Below are 10323 nucleotides of genomic sequence, written 5' to 3'. Positions count from 1 at the left end.
CTCTCACTAACTCTGCTTGTCAAAAAAAAATAATATGTTGAAAATCATGCATGATTTTTCATAATACATATTCCATGAATTTTTTGAATACCCTTGCATTGCCATACACCTTAACCCAGCAAAATCACATGTCAAATTCATTCATCTAGTCCAGTCCTTTTCACAGTTATCACCATTGGGACCACTGCATGGTCAGGAGCTCTGACGTAAAGAGATCTACTGAGAAAAACATCAGTTCATTTGCAAATTTTCACTGATCTCTCCAAAATATTTAAATGTTAAAACGAAGTTATACTCATTTTAAATTACTTAAATGATTCAATTACATTTTTATTCAGTGAGTTGACAGTTTATTAAGTATTCTTGAGTGCTAAGGTACCATCTGATCAAAAGAAGCATTTCAAGAATGTGGCATTAAAATATCCAGTGAGGCCAGCATTGTGGCACAGCAAGTTAAGCTGCTGTCCAGAACACTAACATCCTATGTGAGGGCCAGTTCGAGTCCCAAATATTATACTTCCAGTTCAGCTCCTTGCTAATATACTTGGGAAGGCAGCAGGAAACAGCCCAAGCACTTGGGCCCCTGCACACATGTGAGAGACCCAGGTGGAGTTTTGTGCTCCTGGCTTCAGCCTGGCCCATTGGCCATTGTGGCCATTTGGGGACTGAACAAGTGGATGGAATAATCTAATATTATTTTGTCTTGGCTGTCTGTCTGTCTGTCTTTCTCTCTTTCTCTCTCATTCTGATTTTCAAATAAATATATAATCTTTAAAAGAAAGAAAAACAATAGATGAGGGAGAGAAGGAGAATTTTAATAATATTTACTCTCTTGCTTGCAGATCCTGGTCAGAGGAGAGATAAAGAACAATTTTTTGGTACATTCCAAGAGTCACCCTATTGCATTTAAAATACAGACTCTCACAGAATCATTCTGCTCCTCATTCAACTCCTGACCTTGACTTCTCCCAGGTGCATTTTCTCCCTTTCCTGAGGCTCCTTCACTAAGAATTGCCCTACACTTGTCCTGGGACCCTGTCCAGGTGACATCAAAGCAGGCTTTTTACAGTTATTTCAGTCTTGCCCTTAAGCACCTGTGCACCTGTGGGAACAGGCCCATGGGCACTGGGAGGATGCACAATCACAGCACAGTGAGCACATTCATTCTGTGGGGATTTTCCAGTTTCCCAGACCTGCAGAGGCTACTTTTTGTGGTGATTTTCTTCTCCCATGTGACCATCCTGGCTGCAAATGTGTCCATCATGTTGGCCATCAAGCTCAGTCACAGCCTTCACACCCCCATGTACTTTTTCCTCTTTGGCCTCTCTCTCTCAGAAACTTGCACTACTATGGTGATCATCCCCCGCGTGTTAGTAGATCTGCTATCAGAGAGCAAGACCATATCTCTTCCTGAGTGTGCCACACAGATGTTTTTCTTCTTTACCTTGGCGGGCAATAACTGCTTCATCTTGGCTGCTATGTCCTATGACCGTTACACAGCCATCCACAGTCCACTGTATTATCCCATCCTGATGACTCATAAGGTGTGTTTTCTACTCATGATGGCCTCTTGTATTGTTGGGATCCTAATTTCTCTGTGCATCACCACCATTGTATTCAACTTGTCCTACTGTGATTCTAACATTATTCAGCATTTCTTCTGTGACTTTGCACCTGTGGTTCACCTTGCTTGTGATTACACTTCCTATCATGAAATAGCTATATTTGTGCTCTCTGCCTTTGTATTGTTAGGCAGTTTTGTTTTAATTATGGTTTCCTATGTCTTCATAATTACCGTAATTATGAAGATGCCCTCTACAGAAGGAAGGTATAAGGCCTTCTCGACCTGTTCCTCCCACTTCACTGTGGTGTCCATACACTATGGATTTGCTTGCTTTGTCTATCTGAGGCCCAAAGGCAGTGACACATTCCGTGAAGACATGCTGATGGCTGTGACATACACGGTGCTAACACCACTGCTTAATCCCATCATTTATAGCCTTAGAAACAAAGAAATGCGAATAGCTCTAAGGAAAATTCTAGACAATGGCAATCGATTTGTCCTCCAGCTGTCAAATAAAAGAGATCAGAACATTTAAAAAATGTCTAGTTTAATAAATAAAAGTAGTAAAGTAGAATACTTCCAATAAAAAATTATAACTCATACAAAGAATTTAAAGTATTATCTAAATTACCTGATGTATACTTGTTTTGCTATTTTTCTACTGTATACAATTTTAAAATATTTTTGAATATTAAAAATATGTATATACATTCAGAAATACATCAAACACATTTTGAAACAATAATTTCATAAAAGTAGTGGCCTGTGGGGAAGGAAGAGAATTATGCTAACGAGATAAGTAGAGAGACAAGTGGGCTGGCAGATGGGAAAAGGAAGGTAGGAAAAGAAAGAAAATTAGTTTACTTAATCAGAAACTAGGCAGAAAGTTAAGAAGGAGGAGGTGAACATCATAAAAAGAAAATTGAAAGCAATTTAAGAAGGTATTTTGTTAATCACTTTATTGAAACAAATAAGGATATTAGGATAAAATGGATGGTTAAGGGGAAAAAACAACTTAGAGATTTGTTACCCTGATTTGAACATTATACAATGTATATGCATCAAAACATCACATAATATACCACATGTATAATTTTTAAGCATTAAATGATAATTTATTTTCCATGTTTAAAAGGTTTCAAAACATTTATATACAAGTTAAAAAACTACAGAAAATTAATGTAGGCAAAATTCATAAACATACAGGGTCTATTATAGGATACAAAAACTGTGTCACTAAATTAAAAAAAAATCCAGAGATGTAGGCAAATTAGAATAAGTCAACAAAGAATATATTAACTACAACTATGGTAGAGCTAGACAAACCCCTGAACATTAAAGTAAAATTAATTTTCTATATTTCCTACCTGCATGGTTTGCCTTTCTGGGGCTGAATTGCGTACTTCAGAAACATCAACTGGTAGATGATCAAGCACCTCTTCCTCTTCATTCTTCTGATTTTGTCCACAGTCTGGCAATCTTACGGAAGACTGGCTTATTTAAATTCTGAGGAAATATAAGCCATTAGCAGGTCGTCAGGGTTGGGTTCTGACATGAGCAGCTGAATAGAGGTCAACACAGTTGCAATGTTAAGGGATGGTTTCCAGACACATTTTGGTGGCAATTTGAAAACATCTAGACAAATTCTTCCAGCAGAATCAATGTTTGGCAGATAGATTGGAGTCAGAAATCAGATCTGAGGAGATTTAGGAGATTTAAATAGGTACCTCTCAGGAATAATAACTTCCTGCTTGAAAACACCTTTCTCATAAGGTGTGTTAGATCCACCTAGTATTGCTATGAATACTAGATCATCCATTTAGTCCTTATCTTACCAGCACATAATGCCTGGTGGTGGCTCTGTAGCTAACATGTGCAACTCTCTCTTAAGGCATGAAGTTCTTCTGTACATGATCCCCAAATTAAAGTAAAACCACACACGGCTCACCACTGACACTAAGAGCTGACTGCAGTACACTCAGTAAAGTAGTATACAACATGTGCACAATACACTTCATATGTGTAATTTTTATATCAGGTAAAAAATTTTTCATAAACATTTAAACAAATAATTGCCAAAAATTGTTTAGATCTGTAGAATATAACATTGTTTTGTAATACATACAGATTGTAGAATGACTAGGTAGAGTTATTGAACATGCTACATTATCTCATGTACTTATTTTTCTGGTGAGAAATCTTAGCATCTACTGTATTAAAAGTTTTAAATAAAGCCACACATCATTAGATATCATCATTGTGTTGTAAAATAGACCACTCAAACATTTAATATTTATTGAATTTTTAGTTTTCTTTTGTTCTTTCTTACCTTTGAATTAAATGTAACTTTTCAGTAAAATTTTTTATTAACAGTAATTATATGTGTGTGTAGTAGTACAGTGTGACATTTCAATTTATGTAGACAGTGTATACTGATCAAATCAAGTTAATTAACATTTCCTCTACTTTGTTACTACTTTATGATTGGAGCTTTGGCAATCATCTCTTCCTTTGCTCAGAAAATATGTAATAGATTATTCTAAACTACAGACACCGCACTATGCTATGTAACACTAGGTTCTCACCTGTCTGATTTTGCTATATTACCTGTAATTCAACCTCCAAGTTGCCCCTTATGCCTCCTGCCCTCCAGCAATTACTATTCTATGTTCAGATTCATATTGCTTTTAGCGTCCACATCTAAAGGAGAACATGTAGTATTTGTGTTTCTGTGTCTGGCTTATTTCACTTAACATAATGTCCCATCCATTTTGTCATGTGTCCGTTGCTCATTTATTTGTGTGTATTTGTATTTCACCATTTTGAAACTGCCTGTTGGCCAGCGCTGCAGCTCAATAGGCTAATCCTCCGCCTTGCAGTGCCGGCACACCGGGTTCCAGTCCCAGTCAGGGCACCGCATTCTGTCCTGTTCGCCCCTCTTCCAAGCCAGCTCTCTGCTATGGCCCGGGAGTACAGTGGAGGATGGCCCAAGTCCTTGGGCCCTGCACCTGCATAGGAGACCAGGAGAAGCACCTGGCTCCTGGCTTCGGATCAGCGCGGTGCACTGGCCGGCCGCTGCGGCCACTGGAGGGCGAACCAACTGCAAAGGAAGACCTTTCTCTCTGTCTCTCTCTCTCTCTCACTGTCCACTCTGCCTGTCAAAAAAAACCTGCCTATTCATATCATTTTCCCATTTATTAAATGGATTGTATTTGTTGAGTTTCATGAGCTTGTTACATATTCTGGATGTTAATTTTTTATTGGGAAAATAAATAACTGAAGAATTCAGACCATTAATGTTTAATGTGACTATTGATACGTAGTGACTTTGCCCTGCCATTTTCCCGGAGATATTTTCTAGCATATGCTTTGAGCTTCCCAAGCTCTTTTATTGGTAGGTTTTCTTCCTTAACCTTCTTTCATATTGATGGCCGTGTTTCTGTGTTTCTGAGTGTAGCACATCTTTAAGTATCTTTTGCAGGGCCGGACAAGTGGCCGCAAAGTCTCTCAATTTCTGTTTGCTATGAAAGGTCTTTATTTCACCTTCATTCACAAATGAGAGCTTAGCAGGATATAATATTCTGGGCTGGCAATTTTTCTCTCTTAGCACCTGTGCTATGTCTCGCCATTCCCTCCTAGCCTGTAGTGTTTCTGATAAGAAGTCTGCTGTGAGTCTAATTGGGGATCCTCTGAGAGTAATCTGACGTTTCTCTCTTGCACATTTTAGGATCTTTTCTTTATGTTTCACTGTGGTAAGTTTAATTACCACGTGTCGTGGTGAGGATCTCTTTTGGTCATGTTTATTGGGGGTTCTATGAGCTTCCTGTACTAGGATGTCTCTGTCCTTCTCCAAACCTGGAAAGTTCTCTGCTAGTATCTCACTAAAAAGGCCTCTAATCCTTTCTCTCTCTCCATGCCTTCAGGAACTCCTAGAACTCGAATGTTGGTTTTTTTAATAGTATCCTGTAGATTCCCAACAATATTTTTTAGATTTCTAATTTCCTCTTCTTTTCTTTGGTTTGACTGTATGCTTTCCTGTGCTCTGTCTTCTAAGTCTGATATTCTCTCTTCTGCTTCACCCATTCTGTTTTTAAGGCTCTGTAATGTGTTTGTCATTTGATCTATTGAGTTCTTCATTTCATTTTGATTTCTCTTCACTATCACACTTTCCTGTTCTACTAGTTTCTGCGTTTCATTTTGATTCTTCCTTAAAATTTCATTTTCATGAGAGAGATTTTCAATCCTGTCCAATAAGGATTTCTGTAGTTCAAGGATTTGCTTTTGAAAACTTCTAAATATTCTTATCATAAATTTTTTGAAATCCGTATCTTGCATTTCTTCTATCTCATCATCTTCATAATCTTGGCTTGGGGTGTTTTGTTTATTTGGAGGGATCATAGTGTCTTCATTGATCTTGTTCTTTTTGTGTTTGTTGCTTGGCATAGTTAATTCTTCTCCCTTCACTGTGCGTTTTTTTTATTATTATTATTTTATACTATGTCTGTGTTAAGTGGACTGCCTGCTGTTGGAGGAGCCTTGGAGGCTTGAGATGGGTGTGGCCTGAGAGATCTGCTTGGTTCTTCCGGGTTACGGGTGTGCAAAGGTGACACCCTCAGGTTATGTGTGGTAAATCTCTCTCTATTTATTTATTTATTTATTTATTTATTTTATTTATTCAGGAGGTAAGTAATACTGCACGGCTGTGCAGAATTGATGGTATTTAGCTTCCAATCTCTGGCTTCTACCCAAAGAGTCTGTGCAGGCTCTGTTTCCTCCTCTGGACTCCCACTGGCTTGCCCAGGCTACTGAATTGTAGCAACTCAGTTCCTTAGCTCTCCCCTGTTGTTATGTATATCCAGAGAGTGGCCTGCTCTTTGTCTCTTGCTAGCCTTTGCAAGGTTGGCGGAGAGAGAAACTTGTCTGTACCAATACCCCCCCCCATTTTTTCCTTCTCTCCTGTAGACAGTCTGGTGAACTTTCACGCTCCCCTCTAGATTCTGACCGCCATTTCCCCACCAATGTCTTGGGTTACTGAGCTCACCTCCCCTTCCAGCGCCAATGTGTGGAGCCCTGGGCGTCCCAACTCTCCCTGCTGGTGTCTGTGTGACATGCACTCCCCTTCCTGCACTGGCGCGCAGACCCTGCGGCTCCCGCAGCTCGGCTTCCGTGCGGTGGGCGACCTTGTTCTCCCAGTAGGTCCTCCGTGTCACAGCCACTAGATCCGGAAGAGTTTCCTCTGCAATTTTTTCCTGATCCTTTTTCTGAGGCTACCGTAACTCCACTTTTATTAAACTAAATTTTCCCAGACTATTGGTGCGCGCCTTCATTATTCCGCCATCTTGGCTCCGCCCCCTGAAGTTAATTTTAATTCCCTTTTTTAGGAAACTTTATTACCTTTAAGAAGCACCCAATAATGATATACCTATTGTAAGCATTTAGACATAATTATAATACAAATCTTTGAGGGCTGAGGTCCTTCATGGGAAGTTGGTGCACAGTGACACCTATTGTTAATTTCACAATTCACATTCTTATATATAACATCAGTGGTAATTTGAGGTACTTGACATGAGCTGCCTAGGTTGTGGAAAGGTTTTGAATCCACAAACTTCATCAGTATTTAGACAAGCCCATAAGCAAAGTGGAAGTTCTCTCCTCCCTTTAGAGAAAAGAACATCCTTCTTTGATGACAACTTTTTTCCACTGGAGTCTCACTCACAGAGATCATTCATGTAGTACATTTCCATGCCTGAAATGCTCTTGTGGGCTTTATAGCTATCTCTGTATGTCTTAAGGGCTGATTCTGAGATCAAAGTGCTACTTAAAGCTATTGTCATTCTATGAATCTGGTGTGTAGACTGCTTCCCATGTTGGAGCATTCAGTCCATTTTGATTCTATCTATTATTATTACCAGACACATAATCAATCCATATGATCAAATTTAACACTTAAGGAAAGAACGGACCATCAAAGAAGGAGGTACCTTTCTCTGAAGGGAGGAAAGAACGTCCACTTTGACTATGACCTTGTCTAAATATGATCAGATTCGGCAAACTCAAAAGGCTTCCATAGCCGTGGCAACTCAGGACAAGAGCCTAAGGTGATTACTGACACAATAAACAAGAGTGTCTATTTGTTAAGTCAAAAACAGGAGTCACTGTGCACTTACTCCTTATGTAGGATCTCTGTCCTTAATGTGTTGTACAATGTGAAGTAATGCTATAACTATATGTACTCAAACAGTACTTTACGATTTATGTTTCTGTGTGGGTGCAAACTGTTGAAATCTTTACTTAATATATCCTAAATTGATCTTCTGTATATAAAGATAATTGAAAATGAAAAAAATTAACACTTAAGGTATTATTTTTTTAATTTTTTTGACAGGTAGAGTTTAGACAGTGAGAGAGAGAGACAGTGAGAAAGGTCTTCCTTTCGTTGGTTCACCTCCGAAATGGCCACTATGGCCAGCGCTGCACTGATCCGAAGCCAGGATCCAGGTGCTTCCCTCTGGTCTCCCATGTGAGTGCAGGGCCCCAAGCACTTGGGGCATCCTCCACTGCCCTCCCGGGCCACAGCAGAGAGCTGGACTTGAAGAGGAGCAACCAGGACTAGAACCTGGCACCCAACAGGATACCGGCGCTGCAGGCAGAGGATCAACCAAGTTAGCCACGGCGCTGGCCCCTTAAGATATTATTTTTACCACCTACCTTTAGGAATTGTGGGGTACCATGGCAAATTTTTAAGCTGTAACCTTAGAAGTAAGTCCATAGAGATCCTGATTGATACTTCTGCATGTAAATCCAATTTTCCCAGCACCATTTGTTTAATAAGACATTGTCCTTGCTCCAGGGATTGGTTTTAGTTACTTTGTCAAATATAGGTTGGTTGTAGGTGCTTGGATTGATGTCTGTCTTTTCTATTCTGTTCCATTGGTTTATCCATCTGTTTTTGTACCAGTATCAGGCCATTTTTATTATAACTGCCCCATGGTATTTCTTGAAATCTGGTATTGTGATGTCTCTGCCTGTCTTTTGGATGAATAAGATTGCTTGGGGCTATTTGGGCATCATGTGTTTCCATATAAATTTCAGCACCATTTTTTCTGAGAAGAAAGTTCTTGGGATTTTGGTATTGCATTGAATTTGTAAATTGATTTTGGAAGTATGGACATTTTGATGACATTGATGCTTTCAGTCCTTAACATGGAAGAGTTTTCCATTTTTTGTATCTTTTATTTCTTCTTTAGTGTTTTGTAATTCTCATTGAAGAGATCTTTGACATCCTTGGTTAAATTCATTCCAAGTTATTTGATTTTGTTTGTAGCTATTACGAATGGGATTGGTCTTAGAAGTTCTCTCTCAGCCATGGATTTTTCTGTGTTTACAAAGGCTGTTGATTTTTGTGTGTTGATTTTATATCCTTCTACTTTACCAAGCTCTTCTTTGAGTACCAATAGTCTCTTAGTGCAGTCTTTTGGATCCCCTATATACAGAATTATGTCTTCTGCAAATAGGGATAGTTTGACTTCCTCCTTCCCAATTCGTATCCCTTTGATTTCTTCTTCTTGCCTAATGGCTCTGGCTAGAACTTCCAAGACTATGTTGAATAGCAATGGTGAGAGTGAGTATCCTTCTCTGGTTCCTGATCTAAGTGGGAAAGCATCCAACTTTTCCCATTTCAATAGGATGCTGGCCATGGGTTTGTTAGATGACCTTGATTGTGTTGAGGAATATTCATTCTCTACCCAATTTGCATAGAGTTTTCATCACCAAAGGATATTGTATTTTATCAAATGCTTCCTCTGCATCTGTTGAGATAATCATGTGGTTTTTGTTAATCAGTTGGTTAATGTGATGTATCACATTGATTTATTTGTTAATGTTGATTCATCCCTGCATAACAGTGATAAATCACACTTGGTTTGGGTAAATGATCTTTCTGGTTTATTGGATTTGATTTGCTAGAATTTTGGTGGGGAGTTTTGCATCTATGTTCATCAGGGAAATAGGTCTATAGCTCTCTCTCTCTCTCTCTAGAATCTCATTCAAAATTAGTAATTAAGGTGATACTGGCTTCATAGAAAGAATTTTGGAGGATTCTCTTTTTTAAAAAGATTTATTTATTTATTTGAAAGTAAGAGGTAAACAGAGAAGGAGAAGCAGAGCAAGAGAGAAGTCTTTCATCTGCTGGTTAACTCCTCAATTGTCTGCAAGGCTGGAGCTGCACCAATCCAAAACCAGGAAAAAGGAGCTTCTTCCAAGTCCCATGAAGGTGCAGGGGCCCAGTGACTTTGGCCATCTTCTACTGCTTTCCCAGGCCATAGCACAAAGCTGGATCAGAACTGGAGCAGCCAAGACTCAAACCGGTACCCATATGGGATGCTGGCATTGCAAGCAGCGGCTTTACCTGCAAACCACAGTGCTTGCCTTATCTCCCTTTCAAATGTTTTGAATAGCTTTAGGATATTGGAAGTATTTCTTCTTTAAATGTCTGGTAGAATTCAGCAGAGAAGCCATCTAGTTCTGGGCTTTTCAACTTTTGGATTATAGCGGTTATTCCCCCCATAAACACCCTCCCACCTGCAAACCATCCCATCTCCTACTCCCTCTCCCATCCCATTCATCATTAAGATTTGTTTTAAATTATCTTTATATAAAGAAGATCAACTTAGTATATACTAAGAAAAGATTTCAACAGTTTGCACCCACACAGACACACAAAGTATAAAGTACTGTTTGAATACTCATTTTACAAT

General features: G+C 39.1%; 1 protein-coding gene and 1 pseudogene across 1 annotated transcript; one reads left to right on the top strand and one right to left on the bottom strand.

Annotated features, from left to right (window-relative positions):
• Nucleotides 1-1133: 1133 nt before the first annotated feature.
• LOC100341238 (olfactory receptor 10T2-like) lies at nucleotides 1134-2099 on the top strand. Its single transcript, XM_017345136.4, has one exon. It carries the CDS (start codon nucleotides 1134-1136, stop codon nucleotides 2097-2099), a length of 966 nt encoding a protein of 321 aa, XP_017200625.4.
• An 811-nt stretch (nucleotides 2100-2910) lies between these two features.
• LOC100346942 (ubiquitin-conjugating enzyme E2 T pseudogene) lies at nucleotides 2911-3476 on the bottom strand (annotated as a pseudogene).
• Nucleotides 3477-10323: the final 6847 nt, after the last annotated feature.

This window comes from Oryctolagus cuniculus, chromosome 1 (assembly GCF_051225735.1).
Source record: "Oryctolagus cuniculus isolate XC-2025 breed Fujian yellow rabbit chromosome 1, ASM5122573v1, whole genome shotgun sequence".
Taxonomy (NCBI): Eukaryota; Metazoa; Chordata; class Mammalia; order Lagomorpha; family Leporidae; genus Oryctolagus; species Oryctolagus cuniculus.
The sequence above is the reverse complement of the archived record's forward strand: the minus strand, read 5'-3'. Positions and strand labels throughout refer to the sequence as shown.

Bases quoted from the DNA above. Each gene is read 5' to 3' on its own strand.
- LOC100341238 (XM_017345136.4), top strand. From the start codon at position 1,134: ATGCACAATCACAGCACAGTGAGCACATTCATTCTGTGGGGATTTTCC.